This window comes from Mus caroli, unplaced genomic scaffold (genome assembly GCF_978045245.1).
Source record: "Mus caroli unplaced genomic scaffold, Mus_caroli_1 scaffold_20, whole genome shotgun sequence".
In the NCBI taxonomy this organism is placed as follows: domain Eukaryota; kingdom Metazoa; phylum Chordata; class Mammalia; order Rodentia; family Muridae; genus Mus; species Mus caroli.
The window spans coordinates 14,568,806-14,591,339 of record NW_028227275.1 but is presented as its reverse complement, the minus strand read 5'-3'; the positions used below and the strand labels follow the sequence as shown (position 1 = coordinate 14,591,339).

General features: G+C 46.3%; 2 protein-coding genes across 4 annotated transcripts in view; both read left to right on the top strand.

The window, feature by feature from the left end:
- The first annotated feature begins 1,047 nt into the window (after window positions 1–1,047).
- Borcs7 (BLOC-1 related complex subunit 7) lies at window positions 1,048–12,772 on the top strand. 3 transcript variants are annotated; one of them, XR_015046137.1, is made up of 6 exons: window positions 1,048–1,225; window positions 9,080–9,142; window positions 9,229–9,272; window positions 10,115–10,135; window positions 10,476–10,549; window positions 10,890–12,772. XR_015046137.1 is itself a non-coding variant. In XM_021152129.3 (5 exons), the coding sequence occupies exons 1-5, from the start codon at window positions 1,088–1,090 to the stop codon at window positions 10,939–10,941; spliced, it is 318 nt and encodes a 105-aa protein (XP_021007788.1). In that variant the 5' UTR covers window positions 1,048–1,087; the 3' UTR covers window positions 10,942–12,772. The 3 variants fall into 3 exon arrangements, 1 of the variants encoding a protein (XP_021007788.1); XR_015046136.1 differs by having other exon boundaries at window positions 10,476–10,578; XM_021152129.3 differs by lacking the exon at window positions 10,476–10,549.
- Window positions 12,773–16,238: 3,466 nt separating this feature from the next.
- The window catches only part of As3mt (arsenite methyltransferase), a 33,832-nt gene continuing 27,536 nt past the window's right edge, over window positions 16,239–22,534 (top strand). The window contains exons 1-6 of the mRNA XM_021151362.2: window positions 16,239–16,388; window positions 16,611–16,654; window positions 16,926–17,053; window positions 17,831–17,981; window positions 18,412–18,548; window positions 21,105–21,174. Coding sequence (XP_021007021.1) covers window position 16,388; window positions 16,611–16,654; window positions 16,926–17,053; window positions 17,831–17,981; window positions 18,412–18,548; window positions 21,105–21,174 — 531 coding nt within the window. The 5' untranslated portion in view covers window positions 16,239–16,387. The remainder of the gene's footprint in view (window positions 16,389–16,610; window positions 16,655–16,925; window positions 17,054–17,830; window positions 17,982–18,411; window positions 18,549–21,104; window positions 21,175–22,534) is intronic.

Sequence of the window (22,534 nt, the reverse complement as noted above, 5' to 3'; positions counted from 1 at the left end):
GCCACTATGTGGTTGCTGGGAATTGAACTCAGAACCTCTGGAAGAGCAGTCAGTGAGCCATCCTCCAACCCAAGAATTTTCTTGGATGAACTTCTTTTTTTTTAACCAACCTCTACAGACTCTTAATTTAGGATTTTCAAGTTCTATTGCTAGCCACTTCTTTCAGAGGTCCCAGTGTACATCATTTGGCTCCATTGCTTTGGGATTATGGCACCACAGTGCACCACGTGTTGAGGGTTGTTCACTTCAAGGTCGGGATGGAAAGAGAGACAAAATGGGACCAGGATCACAATATCCCTTCAAAGGTCATACTCCAGTGACCTAACATCATAGTAGGACTTGCTTCCAAAGTAATTATAAGCAGAGTTTTAATTAAAAGGCTATTCATAAATGCAAACTACTAATGATTTAAAAAAAAAAAAAAAAAAAAGGCCAGGTGGTGGTGGCACATATAGGTGGATCTCCGTGAGTTTGAGGCCAGTGTAGTCTACAGTCAGGACTACACAGAGAAACCCTGTCTTGAAAACACACACACACACACACAGAATTTAGTGATGTTGACATTTCTTTACCTTAGTCATTTGAATTTCATTTTTCTTTGGCCTGTGCCCTTTGCTAATTTCAATAAAATATGTTAGAATTGAACAGGGTCTCTGTTTTATTTTATAGATGTGGTCTCATGTATCGCAGGTCGGCCTCCACTTGCTATACAGCCAAGAAAGACCCTGAACTTCTGACAGAGTTGTATTAATGTGCCTAGGTAAGGCAGTGCTGGCCCTAAAACAGATAAGGAACAGAAGACACAGGGGTTGAGTAATTTGTAGCCACATCACTCCTTGGGATGCTATCCAGATCTTCTGACTCTAAACTAGAGATTCACCTAAATTATATTCTATCCCCTCCAGGGTAGCCTGCCTAAACGGTATCCTCCTTCCATGTCCATCAACTGAACATTTTAAATAATTTTAATAAGCAGTTTGAGCTAAGCGCATGCGGGCCTTCCTCTTCGCACGATTGGACGCTTTGCGTCTCTTTTGGCCCCAGGGACTCGCCGTCGTCCGGCTGCGGGTACTCGCTAGTTGAGGTGATGGCGACTGGGACGCCGGATTCGCAAGCCCGATTTGGTCAGTCGGTGAAGGGGCTTCTCACGGAGAAGGTGAACACCTGTGGCACCGACGTAATCGCGCTCACCAAGCAGGTGCTGAAAGGCTCGCGGAGCTCCGAGGTGAGCGGGGCGTGGGCTCCCCGGGCCCAGTCCTCTCCCCAGCGCTCGCTCCAGGATAAGCGGCGCATTGCATCCTGGGGAGTGTAGGCTTTTGGCCCAGGCGCGTGTTGCATTGTGGGTGCGTTTCTTCAGTTTAGGTTGAATGCCTGTAGCTGGAAGAGATGATGGGTGGGAAGGGGAGAAGCACAGGCGGGCAGATGAGCTCCTACACTGTGCCTGTTTGTGTTCATGGGCGTCTGTAGTGAACATCAGTCGCTTTTCGAAACTCGGCTTGGCGATGGCCTCAACTTCCAAGATTTCTTACACCTCTCTTTGTGGGTTTATTCTTTATATTTCTGGCCAAGTTCTTCACTGTTTCCTAGACAAGCTTTTTCTTTTGCCCTACCATCTCCTCCCCCTTTCTCCGTCCTCCATCCGATTCTATGAATGGAATGATTTGATGACACGTACTCGCTGCTTGTTGAAGTCGTTATCTGCCCTAGAGAAACCGTGTGCCCACACAAAGACACGTACATGTTCGTTCATACACTTTTCTTCATGAGACAACAACTCACACGCTCATGGACAGGTAAACGGACATATGAGATGCAATGACCTCGTCTTTGGTATGTATTTACTAATGGAAAATTAAACGTATGGCGGTGCCTAATGGGCACACCTGGGTCTGAGCTCTCAAGAGACCTGGGATACAGAAGGGACTGCTTAGAAAACTTCCAATTTCGCCTTCCATAGTAACCCTTTGTCTCAGCCACACATCTTTGACAAGTGGTTACCGTTTCCAACTTAGTTTTCATAGGAACGGCACCTGCTTTCTTATGTAGTTGCAATAATGGCACACTATGTTTTCAGGCCTTTGGATCTGTGCATGGATGTTCACAACATCTGACATATATTAATTTAAACCTGCTGTGTAGCAAGAGCTAGCTTTCACTGACAGTGGCTGCAAAACAAAATAAAAATCCCACTGCAAGAAGTCCTTGCCCTTGTATAACAGCTGTTGACATTGCTGACATGTTTTGCTGTGATCCCATCTGACACTTTGCTTTTAGGAGTCTGTGTCAGGGGAAAGTTTGAAGAAATTAAAGAATTGTTATATTGCTTTTTTCCAGATATAAATTATGCAAATCATGGTTTCACCATTTGACACTTTATCATGGTCGCACAGAGTTCCTGGGTCGTTTTTTGTTGGCAGTCAAGTTGACCTTCCTTTCTTTTTTTTTTTTTTTTTCCTATTTCTAGATTCTGTTTCTTTTGTAGAAAGTGTATGTGTATGCAAAATGTTGCGTACATCATACAAATGTGCACACACATTCTTCTAGATAAACAAATTGGGGGAAGAAATGCTATAAATATGCTTAAACTTTTCAAAGGTGGGTTTGGGGCCAGCGAAATGGCTCAGCAGGACAAAGTGAGTGCTACCAAGCTGGACCATCCAAGTTTCTGTCCGAAACTGGGACCCATATGGTGGAAAGAAAAAAACCCCAAACTTTGAAAAGTTATCATCAAGCTTCCACAATTGTGGAAGTCATGGTACACACATCCTTTTCTCCCCTCCACAGATTAAGTAAATAAATGCAATTAAACTTTTTTTTTTTTTTAAAGCCAAGTGTAGCAACATGTCTTTAATTCCAGCAATTGGGAGGAAGAAGCAGGCAGAGCTCTGTGAGTTTGGTCTACAGAGTGAGTTCTAGCTTAGCCAGGGCTGAATAGTAAGACCCTGTAGCCTGCCCCCCTCCAAAATTTAAGAGATGTTTTGATTTGTTTTTTTTTTTTTTTTTGTTTTTTCAAGACAGGGTTTCTTTGTATAGCCCTGACTGTCCTGGAACTCACTTTGTAGACCAGGCTGGCCTCAAACTCAGAAATCCGCCTGCCTCTGCCTCCCAAGTGCTGGGATTAAAGGTGTGCGCCACCACGCCTGGTAAGAGATGGTTTTATATTTAACTCTAGTATATATTGAATATCATAATGAATTTACCTTTGCATGGTACTAGTTGGATATGCTACCAAAAAAATCACTGCCACCATTGGTTGCCCCTGAAGTAGCCCATTCCTTCCCGTTCCTCATCGTTATATGTGTCTCTCACACGGGCATCTTCTCCTATAGGAGAGTTTGAGTGTGAGCCCGTTAAACAGCACGGATTAAATCAAACTGAAGTTAACCTGATTTCTGAGCCAGGCTCGACCCACAATTCCACAGCTCTCCAGACTTTGCATACTGGGTTTCTTCCACAGCACCTGAAGCCCATTACCTCAGCCATTTCCTGTCCTAGTTTGTGAGGTGGCTGGGTATCATAGTGACTCTCTGTTTACAGCTTTCATTTAACAAATAATTTCAAATGTCTGCTGTGTTCCAGGAACTGTTCCAGTTTCCAGGGGGCAAATAAATCCAAGTATTGGGGAAGCTTGGTATTTTTGGTGGTCATAGTGTTGGTCTTGATGATTGAACACAGAGCCTACTCGGTGGGAGGCAGACGCTCTATCACTGAGCTACGTAGCCCAGTCGTGAAGCTTACGTAGGAAAGGCAGTGGATATTTGCGGTCTGAAAGGAGCACAGAGCGGGAAGCTTACAGGGAAGGGAGGAGACAGAAAATCAGCCAGCGAACACCACACCTCAGTGCTGACTAAACCCTGTGAGGAGTAGGGATCTCAGAGCAGAGAGTGGGAAGGTTTACTTTAAACAGGGACGGGTCTGAAGGAAAGTGACATTTGCACAGAAAGAGGAGTGAAATGTAGAGCGAGCCCTGCAGGTATCTGGAGCCAGAGCAGAGAGTTGCAGGTAGAGCTGTAGACTGGAAAGACCTTGAGATGAGGGTGTGTACAAGGACTGGGTAGCAGTCGAAAGTGAGGGGAGATGTGCTTGCTTCCACAGCCAGTCACTCACCTTAACACTGCTGCCTGCCTATTCTCTTGCACACCAGCCACTCCATTTGAGTCTTGTGCCTAGTGAGAGTCATTGTGGTTTTGTAATTGTCAGTGTTTTTGCAACACAGGCCTGATCTACAGATTGAGTTCTAGGACAGCCAGGGCTGTTACACAAGAAAACCCTGTCTGAAGAAACAAAGAATGGAGACTAGGTCTCCTGGGCATGGGACTTACTAAGTAAATGAAGGAAGCGAACCATTGAACCCCAGGGATTTGCCTGATTGGCTGGCATGAGCCGCCCACTTGGCTTTCCTCCAGGTAGCAAACTCAGGTCCTTGTCCTTGCAAGCGCTTCACTGAGCTACACCCCTAGCTCCCTCAGCTGTATTATGAAATAATACGGGAACTGATGCAATGGGGGCGGGGGTGAACACCACCTAAATAAGACACTTGGTGAAGTGTGGGTGAGAAAAACTCACTGAGTGAATTATGAGCAAGTCAATGGTAAAAACAGGAGGGAAGTTTGTGGAATCTAGAAAGACGCTGTACTAAGATGGTTTCTATGGCATTCCATGTTAAGAAGGTAAAACTGGAAGTGTTAGTGTACGTGTGGTTGGCTTATCTGAACAACTGCGAGTACATCTGTTACCTGGCATTGTGACACCCATGTGTCCCAGGCAGGCACAAGTCCCATTAAGTCTTTTGTTTCTGTTTCTCAAACGCCCTTTCCAACCCACCACTGCTAACTCTGTTCATCACCTGCCTCCTAACCAGTCTCTGCTCTCCTCCCAGCTCAGCCCATTGTAATTACCACAGCTCTGAAGCAGCAGATCCGCTCAGGCCACTTCATGTGTGAGATGAATTCTAGAGCCCAGCTCCTCAGCAGAATTCCCTTCCCCAGGAAGCCCGCCCCCAGTACTTATCCCTGGCGTGGATTCACCGCTCTCACTCCCTCTACCCCCAGGACCCCACAGTGGGGCTGCTCCATTCAGCCACACTTGCCATAGGGATTTTAGTGCCTATGTCCTGTGTAACCCCTCCAGACTATCAGCCCCATTATTTATCTCTCTATCCCTTCCTCTCTCAAGTTTATTTGTTTGTTTGTTGTTTTGAGACAGGGTCTCTCTGTAGCCCTGGCTGTCCTGGAATCTGCTGTGTAGACCAGGCTGGCCTTGAACCTACAGAGATCCACCTGTCTTCGCTTCCTGAGTGCTGGGGTCAAAGGTGTGTACCACCTCTCCCAGTCCCATTCTTACTTTTATCTACATACACACACACACATACACACTCACACAATATATATGTATATACACACATATATCTATATATGTATATATTATATTGCTAATATTCATTTACTTCAAGGTTATATTATAAAGTAGAAAATTACAAGATGGGAAGCAGTACCTATATATGGTCTAAGTATAAGTTCTTATAAGTTCTTGCGGGCTGTCTTAGGGTTTTATTGCTGTGAAGAGACATCATGACCGTGATAACTCTTATAAAGGGTGACATTTAATTGAGGCTGGCTTGCAGTTTTAGAGGTTTAGTCCGTTAGCATCCTCCTCAGGCAGCAGAAGGAGACTGTGTATCACACTGCACGTAGCTTGAACATATATAATCTCAAAACCCTCCCCCACAGTGACACACTTCCTCCAACAAGGCCACACCTCCTAAGAGCACCACTCCCTGTGACCAAGCATTCAAACCTAGGAGTCTTTGAGGGCTATATCTGTTCCCACCACCACAAGTGGGTATGCAATTGGCTTTGGCTATCCCTGAGCTTCATAGCCACTTATTCAGCCAGTTGCAGACTGAAAATGTAGTGAGTATCTACATCTGTACAGAACATGTATAGTGTTTTTCTGCTCATTTCCCCCTTGGTACTGTATAACAGTTATACAGCACTTATGTTGTATTGTGTAGTACATGTGATCTAGAGGCTGGGCACGGTATCATACACTTCCTACCTGTGATCCCAGCACGTGCAGGATGGAGGCAGGAGACCAGTTCAAGATCACCCTCAGTTGCACAGTGAATCTCAAGCTAGCCTGAGGCATGTAAGACCCTGCTTATTAAACAAGACACAGGACTTGCCTATGGCAGAACCACGAGGCTCTGCCAATCCTCCTGAGTCTGCAGAAGCCGCCAGAAGATCACAAGAAGTTCTTTGGCAAGTTACTCTTTGGCCAACAGTGCTCGTTCTGCAAGTACGAGGACCCAAGTCTTAGTTCCCAGCACCAATATCAAAAGCCTGGCATGGCTGGACATGCTTGTAACCCTGGTCTTAGGAAACGTAGACAGGTAGAGCCTGACCGTGTGCTAGAGCACCAGCCTAGCCAAGCAGGGACCTTCCAGTTCTGTGAAAGACCCTGTCTCAAGGCAGTCAGGCAGAGAGTGAGAGAGGGGAGGGGGCATTTCAAGACCTTCTGTGGTCTTAAATTTTTCAAAACCTACTTTAATAAGGGTTCTTAAATGCTTCAGCCTCCCTTCTAGCCCACCACCCACCAGAGGTGGTGGGAAAGAAAGGTTAATAGGAAATGGGGTTTGTTGACCTGTTTAGAAATAGTTCTTTGGGGTGATTCCAAACACCAACATGAATCAACAGTGGCATTCACCAGACATGAGTCAACAATGGCAGAACCACTAGGCTCTACCAATCCTCCTGGGTCTGTAGAAGCCGCCAGAAGCTGCCAGAATATCATTCTGGTTCTTTGGCAAGTTGCTCTAAGATGAGTAATCCGTGCAAGGTCAACTAACGCCAGAACCATTGCCACTGCCTGTGGGGTCATATTTGTAATCTTTCTAAACATCACATGTCCTCTCACCTGTCTGCCTCAGCAAAACATCCTTCCATCTGTCTGCCACAGCAAATATCACATGACATAACAAGAGTTTCCAAAGAAACCACACATTTCCATGTCAAACTTTCCAGGCTTCCCTAGATATGTACCTGGGTGTGTGAACCTGCACAGTCATGTACATACAACACACACACACACACACACACACACACACACCACAGACACAGCAAAAGCAATAGTGAGGGAGGCTTGGAAGGCAGAGGCAAGCAGGTCTCTTTGAGTTTGAGGCAGTCTGTTCTGCATAGTGAGTTCCAAGATAACCAGGGCTTCATAGAGAGACCCCATATCAAAACGAACAAAAAAGCTACAATAACAAGAGCAAAACAAAAGAAGGCCACACCAGAATTTTCAAGAGTAATCAAGAGATGGTCTAAAACAGGCAAATCCTGCTCCACCGTAAATAATGGGCTTGAGCGCCTACACATTCCACGACTGGAAAGACAACACAAGCTAAGGAACCTGTTCCACGTGGGAGAGAACAGAGCAGGAAGGAGCAGAGGTGCGGGGCTTCTCCCAGTGTTCAGGCTTCAGAAGCACACGAGATTTACAAGTTTGAAATTTTAGAGAGCAAAATGAACTACGCCAATGCTGCCGTCCTGGCTACTTTGGAGTCGTCAGCTGCTAGAGATTTCCTAGCCAAGGTGAACCCGGGAGAGTTTGATGTGTTGGTAGGATGCACAGAACTGCCTCCGCGGGGTTCCCTTGTGAGCCAGGGCCACACAGCTGCAGGAAGCCTGCAGTCTCACTGGGTCTTCACTTGCTCCCTTGCCTTCACACAGCTATAGCTTTGCTTGGAGGTCAGGTCACCATGCTGAATCGGAGCTCCCCATTGCTCTTTTGGTCTCAGGGCCCAGCTGACACCAAATTCAAAAGTTGGTCTTCACATTTCCTCTTTTTTCTCTTTCTCAGCTCCATCTGGCTGCCTCTCATGACATGATTTCCTGCTCTAAGCCTTGAATAGTGGCAACAATGCTGGCCGCTGTTGCCTCCCCTCTTCTCTTCCTCCTCCTCTTCCTCTGCTTCCTTCTCTTCCTCCTCCCTCCCCCTTCTCCTCTTTCTCCTTCTCCTGTTCCTTCTCCTCCTCTTCTTCCTCCTTTCCCTCCCCCTTCTCTTCCTCATCCTCTTCCTTCTCTCTCTTCCTCCTCCTCCTCTTCCTCCTCTTTTCTCCTCTCTCTTTTCTCCTTTCTTTTGTGTTGAGGATAAACTCAGGGCCTTGTCATGTCACATCAGATAGTCACCCACCACTCCAAACAACCCCAGTCCGTGAGCTTCTTCTCATGCCTTTTTCCTCCTTTTTCTCCTTAAACCTTCAGATTCCCTCTCCCTCTCCCTCTCCCCCCCCTCTCCCTCGTCCCCTCTCCCCTTCTCCATAAGGTTTCTCTGTATAGACCTGGCTGTCCTGGAACTCACTCTGTAGACCAGGTTGGCCTCAAACTCAGAGATCCACCTTCCTCTGCCTCCCCAGTGCTGGGATTAAAGTCCTGCACCATGAATAGCTGTGATAACACCTTGTGGGGGCTGGGAACTGAAGCTGTTGTCCTGTGCAGGAGAGGCACATGTTCTTAAGTCCTGAGCCGTTGCTCCAGCTCCCCCAAGCTTGCTTTTAAAGCATTAGAAGTTAGTGGTCCAGCCAAAGCAGTTTTGCCGACTTCTCCTGGTACCTGATGAGCGGGCTGTGTTCATCAGAGCCGCATCCAACCGAGCTCAGTAGCTCTGGGGCCCTAGTTCTTTAGGAGGGTGTGGAGCCCAGCTGTGTCAGAACTGCCACTGTGCCAGTGAGAAGGAGCCCAGCTGTGTCAGAACTGCCACTGTGCCAGTGAGAAGGAGCCCAGCTGTGTCAGAACTGCCACTGTGCCAGTGAGAAGGAGCCCAGCTGTGTCAGAACTGCCCCTGTGCCAGTGAGAAGGATTTTCTCTCTAGGACCTGCCAGGCTAAATCACCATTCCTTTTTGTACTTCCTTGTTTTGAGACAGGGTCTCACTAAGTTAGCCATCTTTACCCTGTCGTCCAGACGGGCCTTGAACTCGTGACCCTCAGCTTTCCTAGCATCTGGTATTACCACCCTGCACGACTGGGCCCCCTCAGAGGTGGGAGCTTTGATCATTACTGTTTTATTTTTGTTTTCTAGCTGCTGGGGCAGGCAGCTCGAAACATGGTACTACAGGAAGATGCCATCTTACACTCGGAAGATGTAAGAAGCATTTGTGTTGTGTGTGTGTGTGCTTTGTGTGACCATAGGAAAGTGGACTATTCTGTTTCTCTCTCTGTGTTGTGCAGAGTTTAAGGAAGATGGCAATAATAACAACACACCTTCAGTACCAGTGAGTATGCCTTACCAGCAGTCACAGTCCTCACCCTTACCCTGGTCATTTCTTTTGTGCTAAAGCGCACCTTCCTATGGAGGTGGGAGGGGAAGGGGAGGGGGAGGGGGATGGGAGTGGGAGGGGGATGGGAGTGGGAGGGGATTGGAGGTGGGAGGGGGATGGAGGTAGGAGGGGGATGGGAGGGGAGGGGGAGGGGGATGGAGGTGGGAGGGGGATGGGAGTGGGAGGGTTGATGAAGGATGCAGTCTCCAGGGAAAGACACCTTCAGGGGAAGTTGGGCTGCAGGAGAGTGGGAGCTGGGGCCACTTTTTTGACCTCCCTGTGTTAACTCAGGGCTCTACAAGGGAAGAAGGCATAGGAGCAGAGCCTGCCAGGACTGTGTTGCCACTGTGTGGCACCTGGGACACACTTGACCCGTGTCTGTCCACTCTGTGCCAGTGTTGCTCCTGCCCTGAAGAACAGAGCGGGGTGGCAGCTGGCATCCTGCATCTAACACAACATCAGCAACACAGGGATCATTCAGATCTTGAAATACACAGTGCCTTCACTGTAGTTTTGAAGAAAACTATAGTTGAATTTGCCTTTGATTGTAATTTTTTCTTGTCCCATATTTTACATAGTTGATAAGATGCTTGCCTGTCTGTTGGGATTGTATGGCTGAGTCCAGGTCCTGATAGCTAATGTTAAGACTGTGTTTTAGGGGTGTGCATATTCACGATGTGGCTCTTTGGCCCCCACGGGATTACACTAAGTGTATGCCTCTTGTATTTGTTCTGCCTGTGTGATCTGTTGATGCTGACTTCTCTCTGTTTCTTTCCTTCTTTCCCTTCCCGATTTAGGCAAGAAGCTATTCAGAAGAAGTAAGTGGACCTCAGAGATGGTGGGTGGGGCCAACTGAAGCATGCTGGGAGCGGGAGCGACTGCTGGGCCCAGGATCGATGAAAAAGTGGTTGCCGTACCTTTAAATGGCATGCGCAGGATGGCCTGTTTAGAGTGTAAAAGAAAACTGTGTATTTTCAGTTCGAGCCAGAGCTGGGGCCACTGCCTTCTCTTTCTAGAAGATACAGGGTACAGAGGCCGCCCTTGCTTATGATAAATAAGTGATATTCATAAATAGAGCAGACAGACTAACGCCACTAAATGGTCTCACTTTCCTAACTGCATGAAGTTTTTCTAAACCTTTTTTCTTTTTAATGTAAGGTCTCTCACTGTGTAGCCGAGTCTAACCTGAAACTCACACTCCTGTCTCCACTTCCTGAGTGGTGGGGTTACAGGTGTGTGCCCCATGCCCATCTGCACACAGGTGTGTGCCCCATACCCATCTATCTGCACAGACCTTCTCCATAGTTTGCTTCCCCCCCCCAACTCTTGAGACGGAATCTTACCATGTTTCTGTGGTGCCCTCCAACACTTGGGTTCAAACGATCCTCCCTCCGCCTCAGCTCCTAGTAACAGATTAACACTCGGGCCCCAGTGCCAGCCTCTGAGTTTAAGCACTTGGGCAGAGGTAAATTCTGACTTAGGCGTAACCAGACTGTTGCATAGAGGATAGATCGCATGGAGAGATGTCTTTTCCTGCTCGTCTCAGACAGTCCTGTTGTGTTTGATTTCTAGTGTTGAGCAGTCGCCTGACCTGCAGGACCAGTTGAGTCACTTACTGAAGTAGCATGTCAGAATGGTAGCTGACTTCTTTGCCTGATGCTAAGGAGGGCCTGTCCTACACAATCATCAGACCGTGGCCTTGGTCTCCATCTTCATCCCCAGAAAATCATCTAGAAAAGACTTGTGAAGCCGGGCGTGGTGGGGCACACCTTTAATCCCAGCACTCGGGAGGCAGAGGCAGGCGAATTTCTGAGTTCGAGGCCAGCCTGGTCTACAAAGTGAGTTCCAGGACAGCCAGAGCTGCACAGTAAAACCCTGTCTCGAAAAAAAAAACACCAAAAAAAACAAAAAACAAAAAAAAAACTCCAAAAAACAACAACAAAAAAGACTCATGAAAAGAAGAAGCCAAGTGACTGAGCATGGAAGTAGTTCTTAAATTGATTAGCTCATCTTCAAGTTGTTTTATATTGAAATAAATAGGTTGAATCATTAGCACTAAAAAAAGAAAGGCACCTCAGCCTGTTAAAAGCTATATTGTCTGTGATTCTATGTCTCTCTCTCTCTCTCTCTCTCTCTCTAGTATGTCCGTCCTGTCCCGTACCCCCCACCCCAGTGTAGCTTGTGTGGCTTTGAACTCATAATCCTCCTGCTGTAGCCTCTCAACTATTGGAATTACAAATCACCACACCTGGTCACTGAATAACACATAGTCTCAGATACTTGGGAGGCTGAGGCAGGAGGATCACTTGTGCCCAGAAAGTTGAGACCATCCAGGGCAACACAGAAAGAACCTATCTCCAAGAAGAAGAGGAAAGGGCTCTTAATGTGATCTTGTGAGAATGATTTCCATTTTAAAAGATGTTTATCATTCATTCAAGAGTCTTCACTTAGTGGACACAGAACAAGGATAATGGCTGTTGTTTCTTTTCTCACTATGAATTCTTATATGAAAATCAGGCCAATGGTGTCCCCTCTGGCCAGCTGCAGCTCTGCCTTGACCTTTGTTTCTGGCTTCTTTCTTTCTTTCTTTCTTTCTTTCTTTCTTTCTTTCTTTCTTTCTTTCTTTCTTTCTTTCTTTCTGTGGCTCTTGATTACGTGACCTTGGTTCATTTTGTAATCATTTACAGCCATCCCATCCCCTTCGAATCTGGCAGTAAAGCACACAAGTGGACCCGCTGATACTTAAATAATGCTGCATAAAAGAACTACACAGACCCAATCTCCAACAAAACAAAAAGGCGAAAAAGATATAAAACCACTAGGGAGTTTTCATATTAGTGTGTTGAAGAGTCACGTCAACCATAAAAGGGCAAATTAAGAAATGCATCACTGACTATGACGTGTATAAAGTGAGCTAGACCTGAAGAGTTCCCCCTCAGCTCGATGCCTAAAGTGTGATCAATGTCTGTCTCCTTATAAAGATATGGCATTACAAAGTTAGCATTTGAAAGAATGTGTCCAGATCAATTGTGAAGAATAATCCACAAAGGGACAAAGAAGCAGTAGTGCAAATGGCATTTGCTTGTGGCCCCATTCCTGTGACTTCCACAGACTGTCAAAGAGCAGACCCTCTTCATGTAATCCCAGCATATAAAATATGACCATTTGAAGCTGGTGCGATGGCTCAGCAGTTAAAAAACACTTGCTGCTTTTGGAGAGGACCCAGGTTCAGTTCCCATCACCTGCTTCAGAAAGCTCACTGGTGTCTATATCTATAGCTCCAAGGGATCTAATGTCCTCTTCTGGGCTCCCTGGACACCTGCATTCTCATAAATATGCCTGAACACAGATAGATATCTATAAAACGAAAACATATTTTTAAAATTATTTAAAATTCATCTGCTAAAGAAAATGTAATTTTCACTTAAAATAAAAAGCACGACGCTATAGCAAAATTTAGACCAATCATTTATGGATATTGATGTTTAAATTTGTTTTTGTTTTGGTGTAAAAGGGGTTTATTGCGGAAGGGGAGAGAAGTGAGGACCTGGGGAGTGGGTAGAGCATGTGAGTTAGCCTTGAGGGCAGAGAGAAAGAGAGAAAGGGGGAGCGAGAATGCCCAGGACAGACAGACAGACAGACAGACAGAACTGGGCTGTGGGGTCATTTTATTCAGCCACACACACCTGGCACACCTGGCCTCTGCAAGTGGTGACATAAGCAGTTGGCTAGGTCCCTGGGGGCAGGCCAGCTGGATAGCCTGTATGCTAACATTCATTATTCCTGAGTGTATGTCTATGTGTGCAGTGCCTTGAGGAAACTAGAAGTGTTAGATCTCTGGGCTATAGACCATTGTGAGCCACGATGTGGTTCTGGGAATTGAACTCGGATCCTCCGGAGGATCAGCAAAGTGCCTTTAACGGCCGAGCCATCTCTGCAGCCCCTGAGGACTCTTAGGGATCCTGACTACTTTTGAACGTTTTACTATTTTTGTTTTTTTGATTGACTACCCCCCACCCCAAATCAAGGTAGCCAGGCCCACGTAGTGAAACATCTCAGTTTTCTCCCCTTCTATTTCTTTGTTGTATGTGTGGTGGTGGGGAGGGGTGGGGTGGCACACGTGTGGAGGTTGGAGCAATAACTTCTGGAAATCAGTTCTCTCCTTCCATCACACAGTCCTAGTGATCCAGCTCCGCTCATCTGCCTCGGTCAGAAGGGCCCTTACCTGCGGAGGTCTCTTAGCAGACAAAAGCTCTCCATCTCCATCACACATTTTGGTGTGCCTAACCAAAATCTGTCTGGCACTTGCTAGCCCAGTGCTTTTCTAGATGAGAGTGTGGCAGTGTTGGAGAAAGGGAAGAAAACAGGAAAGTTTCTGTATATAATTTTACTCTTTAAAAAAAAAAAAAAAAAAAAAAAAACAGTGGCAGTGCGCATGCGTGCCTGAAATCCTAGCCCCTGGGAGGTAAAGGCAGGAAGACCTGTAGTTTAAAGTCAGCCTTGGCTACATCATGAGTTTGAGACCAGCTTAGCATGAAGATCCTTTCTCAACTTTTCCACCTCCTTACAAAATCAACCTTGCACTGGGTGGTAGTGGTGTATGCCTTTAATCCCAGCACTCCAGAGGCAGAGGAAGGCAGATCTCTTGAGTTTGAGGCTAGCCTGGTCTAAAGAGCGAGTTCTAGGACAGCCAGGGCGTCACAAAGAAACCCTGTCTCAAAAACCAAAAACAACGACGAAAAAGCTAATGTTTTAAGATACAGTTTGATAGAAGAGCTTAAATAGAAAGCCTGCCCTTCAGCAGAGATAACACACAGAACACAGGAGCTCTGTGTGCAGCTTAGTGCTGGTTCCCTAGCATAAATGAGACCCAAGGGGCAATTTTTTTTCTTAGTATAGAATAGGATTTATTTAGGGCATGGGGAAGGGAGTTGAGGGTGTAGTAGAGACAGAGAAAGGCAGAGGGGGGAGGGAGGGAGAGAAAGAAGAGGAGGAGGAAAAGGACAGGGAGGAGGAGGAAGAGGAGGAGGAGGAGGGGCTGGCCATGAGTGAGCAGAGAGGTGGGGGAGGGGAATGGGGCGAGAAGGGACAGAGAGGGAAGAGAGGAAGGGAGTAAGAGCAAGAGAGCGAGAGCCCCAAGGATCAATCTTGACCACTAGGAAGCACCCCAAAGCCAAAACCAAAAATCAAAACCCAAACCGTGGCACGGTCAGAATGATTGCTGGGCAGCGTCCAATTCAAAATCAGCTCAGCTCGGTGTGGCCGATGCTGCGAAGGCAGAGTGGCAGTGGCTAGAGGTGATAGCGGGTGGCTCACTGTGGTTCTGTGGATCTGGTTATCAAGTGAGTCTTCTGAGCAAGAGCAGCGCTGGTGAAGTGCATCCTCTGCCTGAGACAACAAGGAGGAAGGAACTGCATGGTTGGAAGGGCTCACTCTACAGGGAAGATGCTTTGAAAAGTGTGCCTCTGGAGAACTGTTCTATGAGTCTAAAACTTGCTGCTGATAAAAATGGTCATTAAAAAAAACAAAAAACAAAACCCCACATCTCCTATTTTAAAAACATCCCTGACTTATTCTTACTTTATCTGCATTGGTGTTTTGCCTGAATGGGTGCCAGATGCCCAGTCCTCTGGAAGAGCAGCCAGTGCTCTTAGCCACTGAGCTATCTGCCATTCAAGCCCCTGGCTCGTTTGTAATGTTACATTTATTTATGCACGTATGTGCTCATGCTGTGGTCTGTGTGTGGAGATCAGAGGACAGTCTGCAGGAGTTGCCTTTCATGTGGATTTCAGAGTTGGAAATCAAGTCCTCAGCCTTGGTGATAATCACCTTTACCCACTGAGCCATCTCTCTGTCACCTGATTGACTTTCAATAACAATTAACAGGAAATTTGGAAACTTTCTTTTTTTTTTTTTTAAGATTTATTTATTATATGTAAGTACACTGTAGCTGTCTTCAGACACTCCAGAAGAGGGAGTCAGATCTCATTACAGATGGTTGTGAGCCACCATGTGGTTGCTGGGATTTGAACTCTGGACCTTCGGAAGAACAGTCGGGTGCTCTTACCCACTGAGCCATCTCACCAGCCCCAAATTTGGAAACTTTCTTGATTTTTTTTTTTTAATTGATCAATGGGATTGGAAACAGGATAATTTCATAGAAGTCCACTTTTTATTTAGACATCCTTTCATGTAGACCAAGATAAGGTAACCTTCCTTATCTTGGCGAATGACAATGTTTGCTTCAACCACAAAGCAAGTAAGACATACAAAGAAGTGCAGGTTGATAGAGACCTTAGCTGTAAAAGCTAAAAGCATCTCTCCACACAAGCCTGATGCTGGATTCTCAGAACCCAGTGTAGAGGACAGAGCTAACTTGTGGGAGCCCCCTGTCTCCACACCTGGGCACCGTGGTTATATGCATATGCACCCACAAAACAATGTAAAAAGACAGACATGTAGGAACAGAGTAGTTTTTTGTTTCTTTGGGAGGTTTTTGGGTTTTGGTGGTGGTGGTGATGGTGGTGGTAGGTTTTGTTTGTTTGTCCTGGCTGACCTTGAACTCTGTAGATCAGGTCAGCCTCGAACTGGATGTTCTGCCAGCTTCGGTCACCTGTCTGTCTTCTGGAGTGCTGGAATTAACACCTGATGGCTTCCATGTGCACGTTTGTCTGAATTCACAGAACTGTGCGCTAAGGAAAGGTGAATATCACTGGCCTAAGTGATATCTCAATGAACAACCTTATGAGACAGATTGAGGGCGGGCCGATGGTTTCATTCCAGAAGGAGAAAAATAGATATGGGTGTTTACCTAAGGCACACACAAGATTTACAAATGAAACTCAGTGAATCAATAAAGGAAGATGTCAACCAATAAAACCATTCTCTTGGACACAAGGACTCAAAGCCACTAAGGTGACAAACTCCAGGGGTGTGTATAGCTAGCAGGCTTCCGGAGGGTCTTGCAGGGCTGTGGGGTTGAAGGTCGGCCAGGGGGCGTGGCCTCGGCGATCTCTTCGGAAGCCGGGCTGAGGGGAATCCTGGACGTGGAGATCTGGAGATCGTGAGTCAGTGAGTGCCTGTGCCTCCTGTCTTCTGGCCAGTCCCCTCTGACCTCTGCCTTCCCACGGGCTCACAGCGCTTCCCACCCTACCCCCAACTCTGGGTAGCCCAGCAGGCTGCGGGTCCCCCCAACCCCACCTCTGCCGTGTCCTACTCGCCCTCCATCTTGGCTTCAGCCCTGTCATTCTCTGTGTGGTGATTGCATTTAACTTCTGTTCTCCCTTTTGTCAGTGGCTGCTTCCCGACACGCTGACGAGATCCACAAGGCCGTTCAGGTGAGGGTCCTAGGGAATGGCTATGTGGGCTCGCTGGTCCTATAGAAGTCCTGCCAATAAGCAGCCTCTGCTGGCGCGGAGCACTCTGGGGGAAGCCAGGCCAAACCACGCCCACAGCAGGCCAAGGAGTGGAGTTAGATTTTTGCCTTGAGCAAAGGCCAGTGGGCTGTAATTACTCTGTAATTAGGAGTGGAGTGGAGCCCTGGAGCTCTGCAAACAGTTAACGTCAATCCTCTCCCTCCTGGTTTCTCTTCCGTGGCTGCTGAGTCAGAACTATTATGGGAATGTACTGAAGACATCTGCAGACCTCCAGACTAATGCTTGTGTCACGCGAGCCAAGCCGGTCCCCAACTACATCCGGGAAAGTCTGCAGAATGTACATGAAGACGTTAGTTCGAGGTAGAGTGTGTGTGCTGTCCCCTGGAAGCCTCCAGACTACCAATTTTCCCATAGTGGTCACTAGGGAATTTAACCATCTCTGCTGGACATCCTGCTTGCCCCAACTACTGTGATACCCACAAGGCTTGGCACCGAACTTCTTGCTCTTCCGCCAAGGACCCCTCATCGATGTCCTGCATCCTTGCCCATTGCAGGAGACATTCAAGTTCCCTGGGCCCTGATAGACATTCAAGTTCGTTAATAGATGGGCCCACACATTCTAATCAGCCGCGGCTCCTTCTGACCTTGCCCTTCTCTGATACAGTATTGCCCACCCAGAGAGCAGTTATCAAAGAGGGTAACTTACCCCTTGCCTCTCCAACACCCCACTGAAGTCCTACTGGGGACATGAAGATTTCTTCTCCTGACTACGACAGCCCTAACTCCTGGTGGCACTCAATGCCAGTCATAGAAAGGGGTTTCTAAACTGTAGTTTTTACCTCCCAAGTTACAGTGTGTGCACGTGAGGGCCAGAATCCTTTTCCTCGGGTCCTGAGTTTGAATTGTTCAGCAGCCAGTGCCTTAGATAAATTTATTCAACCACTAGTTTAGATGGTTTAAGTCTTGCTACCTTGCACGGTGCCTACAATGGTGTTAGGGCAGACGTGGCCCTGTTGAGTGAGAGAGACAGACAGACGTATTGATGGCTGAGGGAGGCATGGAGGGAGGGAAGTGTAGATTTAGCGTCTGAGAACTTTCTAGTCTCTGTTTTAAAAAGACGTCATTTCCATCTCTCAGGTATTATGGCTGTGGTCTGACTGTTCCTGAGCGGCTGGAAAACTGCCGAATTTTGGATCTGGGTAGTGGGAGTGGCAGGGATTGCTATGTGCTTAGCCAGCTGGTTGGTGAGAAGGGACATGTCACCGGCATAGACATGACTGAGGTCCAGGTAAGGCAAAGGTTGGGAGGAATAGGAGAGGTTCCTCTGGGTCGTTCCCTGAGGCCTGAAATTGCTTCCCCCTTTTCTTCATAGTAATTTGAGAAGCTTGGTTTCTGTTGCTTTCATTTCTGCTCCCAGTGACCTAGAAGTTAGGGACATTGACAGAGGTCTAACCTGGTAGATGAGCTTGTGACAACAGAGTGGCACTTTCTCTTCTGCCTCCATCCTCTGTCCAGAAAGATTTGCCATGGGATAAAACTCAAGCGAGATTACGTGGTTGGGAGCTTCTGTCCTCAGGCTGCTGCATATCTTATGCATCTCGAAAATCTTGGATGTCTATCCAGAATAACCCAGGGCTCAAACAGCCTACCGCATTAGCGATGGCACAGTCTTCAGAACTAAAGCGCTGATTACCACACCCACATTATTCTTTCTCTAGGTCGAAGTGGCTAAAACCTATCTTGGACACCACATGGAAAAATTCGGTTTCCAGGCACCCAATGTGACTTTTCTCCACGGCCGCATCGAGAAGTTGGCAGAGGCTGGGATCCAGAGTGAGAGCTATGATATTGTCATGTAGGGCGACAGCCTTTCCGTTATTAGTAAACCCTGTTTCAATTTGAGCACGTATATGTTACTACTTTTTGATGAATTGACTTTGCTTTAGGGAATTAAACTAAACGTAGCTTGACTTCATAAAGGCAGGAACTGTAGTGAGGTAGCTGTAGTCTATTAACAACATTGGCAGGCTTGTGCAGCCTCTGGCAGAACCACTTGGCCAAAGATAGTTAGGGATACACTGCAGCACAAAAGCATAAGCTTAAAATATTGTCAGGTTTTTTTTTTTTTTTTTTGGTCACTCAATTGCGCATTTCTTGGTGTGAGTTTAGTAGAAGAAAATGTCACGTTGCCGTGTCAACATGCCTGCCCGCCAAACTAAAGCCAGTGAGCACCCCAAACCAACCAGGCCCAGCATGTGCTCCCATAACACGCTCATCTCTTGTCGTAACGGTGGGTTTTGAAACTATAGAGATCTGTTGTAAGACATTTGTATTGGAGGATTTCCCACTTGTGTGAACATCAACAGGTACTTATCCAGCCTTTGATGGTAGAGCTTACTGCCCACTGAGTGCTATACACAAAATAGTTAACCTATGGCCGTCAGGCCCGAGGAACAGAACATCAGATTAATTCAGACCCAGGAGGCGATGATATCCAGACTTATGGTAGTCATTCAAGATGTGCAAGTTTGTTGTTGAAAGACCCTAGCAGACTGTTTATTTTATTTTGGATTTCTAGACAGAGTTTCTTTGGGTAGCCTTGGCTGTCCTAGAACTTAGGATGTAGACAAGACTAGACAGGAACTCATAGAGATATGCCTACCTCGGCCTCCCAAATGCTAGCCTTAAAGGTGTGTGCCACCACCTCCGCCACTCAGTTTTACAGTGCTTTTTCTGGTAAGCAGAATGAGTTCCCCATAAAATGAGAGCAAAGGCCAGTGACGCCATTGTTCACTATCTAGACGTATGGTGCGCTGTGCATCATGGCATGCACTGTCTTTTCGCTGTTGTTATGTAGCTGGACTTTGTCTACTTTCTGGGTTTTTCTTTCTTCCACCCTTGTCTACTCCTTCCCACCCTTTCAATCCCCTAACTCTAGATAGGAGAGAAAAAGGGAAAGAGGGGAGAGGGGACGATGCTATCTATCATCGGTAGACTACTTCCTGCTGATTAGGGGTGTTGAGTTCCTTGGGGCCAGTTTGATCTTTGCTGCCAGGAAATCTAATTTCTTGTTGTTTCTTCTTTGTGCATGATCACTTAACTGAGACCAACAACTGAGACCAACAGCAACCAACCAACAACCTACCAACAGCCCCCCCCCCCCCATTGGGGTCCTAGCTTTTATACACCCTCTGAAAAGTCTGCAGAATTTCAAATGTCACACAGTCGCAGAAACTGTCTGAGTTGGTAAAATGACATCCCTGGCTAAAGCAGGAGGCAAATCCTAGCTTTGCCACAGTCTGAGGTAGCGCCATCGCCCACACCTGGGATTAAAATGAAACATATCCTTATAATATCTTTGTGTGTTTAAAAATGATTTATTTATTTGCTTTATGTAGATGGACACACTGTCTTCATGTACACTAAAAAAAGGGCATCGGATGCCATTACAGAGGGTTGTGAGCCACCATGTGGGTGCTGGGACTTGAACTCAGGACCTTTAGGAAGAGCAGCCAGTGCTCTTAACCGCTGAGCCGTCTTTCCAGCCCCGTGCTTTTTGTTTTTGTTTTTAAGAAACCGAAATCCCCAAATTGTCTCCACAGCTCTGTTGTAATTTTTTGAGACAACCATCATATACGTGGTATCCTCTTCATTTTTGTTTCCAGACAGGGTCTCTCTCTCTCTCTCTCTCTCTCTCTCTGTCTCTCTCACTCTCTCTCTATATATAGTTATATATATATCGTTATGGCTGGCCTGGAACTTGCCACATAGACCAGGCTGACCTTGAACACTCAGAGATCTTCTTGCCTTTGCTCTCTGATTAAAGGGATGAATGAGCTTCCACATTTAGCAATGACTTCATTTTCTGTTTTTTTGTTTTGTTTTGTTTTGTTTTGTTTTGTTTTGTTTTGTTTTTTAATGGCAAATTATGGTCTCTTGTGTCTCTCGTCTTCTGAGTCTGTGTTAAGTCATGCCCGGGTAGCAGATTAGGCTGTGTATTTTTCTTCTGATGCTGGGAATTGAACCCCAAAGAAGCATTTCACCCCTGAGCCAGCGGGACACAGAGCTTCAAATGCTAATTCCCGGGAAGCCGCCTTTGGGGATGTTCACCTGGGGCTTGAACTCTTCGCATGGCAGGAATCGGAAGCCAGGTTTTGTTTCGTTGCCTGGTGAACCTCGGGACAAGAAGAATCGTGCATCGTTTCCGTCTGTCACGTTTGTGCTTACCGTTACCGCTGTGTAACAGTTTGCCTGTCTCTCTCCCTTACCTTGGGGGAGAGGAGAGTCAGGGTATATCAGTAGTTCTGATGGCAAAATGGAAGCACCTTTGGCTTTGGAAACTAAAAGGATGTGAATCATTAAACAGCTGCTCTTTTTTCCTTCTTATTTTATTATTATTATTTTTTAATAGATCCAACTGTGTTATCAACCTTGTTCCTGATAAACAACAAGTCCTCCAGGAGGTCTATCGAGTGCTGAAGGTGAGGGAGGGTGGAGACAATGGTCTTTAAGCTCCAGAGACAGACTCCTGTTATTCACTGGAACTAAGGATTCAAACATTGATTAATCTACCAAATGAAGCAGGAGCCAGGTTGGCCACGGTGGAGGATCAGGAGTTCAAGGGCTCTGCCTCGTAGACAGTTCAAAGTCGACCTCAAATGTATGAAATGCAAAAAAAAAAAAAAAAAAAAAAAAGTGCATTAAAAAGCAGACCAGGATGAGGCAACACCCCCAGGATGCAGGTTATTGACTGTTAAAATAGTTTCTTTCTTTCCCTTCCTTCCTTCCTTCCTTCCTTCCTTCCTTCCTTCCTTCCTTCCTTCTCTTTCTTTCTTTCTTTCTTTCTTTCTTTCTTTCTTTCTTTCTTTCTTTCTTTCTTTCTTTCTTTCTTTCTTTCTTCCTTCCTTCCTTCCTTCCTTCCTTCCTTCCTTCCTTCCTTCCTTCCTTCCTTCCTTTCTTTCTTTCTTTCTTTCTTTCTTTCTTTCTTTCTTTCTTTCTTTCTTTCTTTCTTTCTTTCTTTCTTGTTGCTCTCTGTTATTGACTGACTCTCAGATAATGCCTACAAAACCACCAGAGCCTGCTGACTCCCCCTGAAAGATTTCTGTGGACTTACCTCGCCTAGAACAGACCTGCCTGTATCTCACCGATACTGTTTCTGATACCAAGGCCTCTTATCCTGGGAAATCTAAGATGGAATTTTTATATGAACACTTTTTTAAAAGGGGAAATTTCCAGAAACTTCACAGCCTCCTGCAGATAAAAGGATTTGTCTCTTTGTACTAAAAAAGAAAAAAAAAAGTATTCTGGGATTAGTAGGGCTGAAGGTCTAGTTCAGTGGTGGATATGTGATTACCGTACAGAAAGCTCAATCTCTAAAACTGTAAAAGGAAATGTCTGAGATGTTATGAAGCTATTATATAGCTCAGATAGAAGTATCTATAATGGTCGGGATGGAGCTCAGAGGTTAAGCGCACTGGCTGATCTCCCATAGCACCCAGGTTCAAACCCCAGCACTTTCAAGGTAGCTTAGAACCATCTGTAATTCTAGCTATGGGCTCCAATGCCCTCTTCTGGATCCCAAGGGCACCAGGGCATAGACACACATGCAGGCAAACACTTGGGCACGTAAAATAATACAATTAAATGTAAAAGTCTGGGGTCTGGGGAAGAATAACCTCATGTCCTTGTTAGAGACCAGCTTGTGACCTTCACAGAGATCAGCTGACAGATGCTCAACATCACTACAGAACACAGACATCCATGCCTTGGAAATTAGCTAAATAATACCTTAAATTCCTGTTGACTCCGTTGACCTAGATGACAGGACACAGAAAGTTTAAT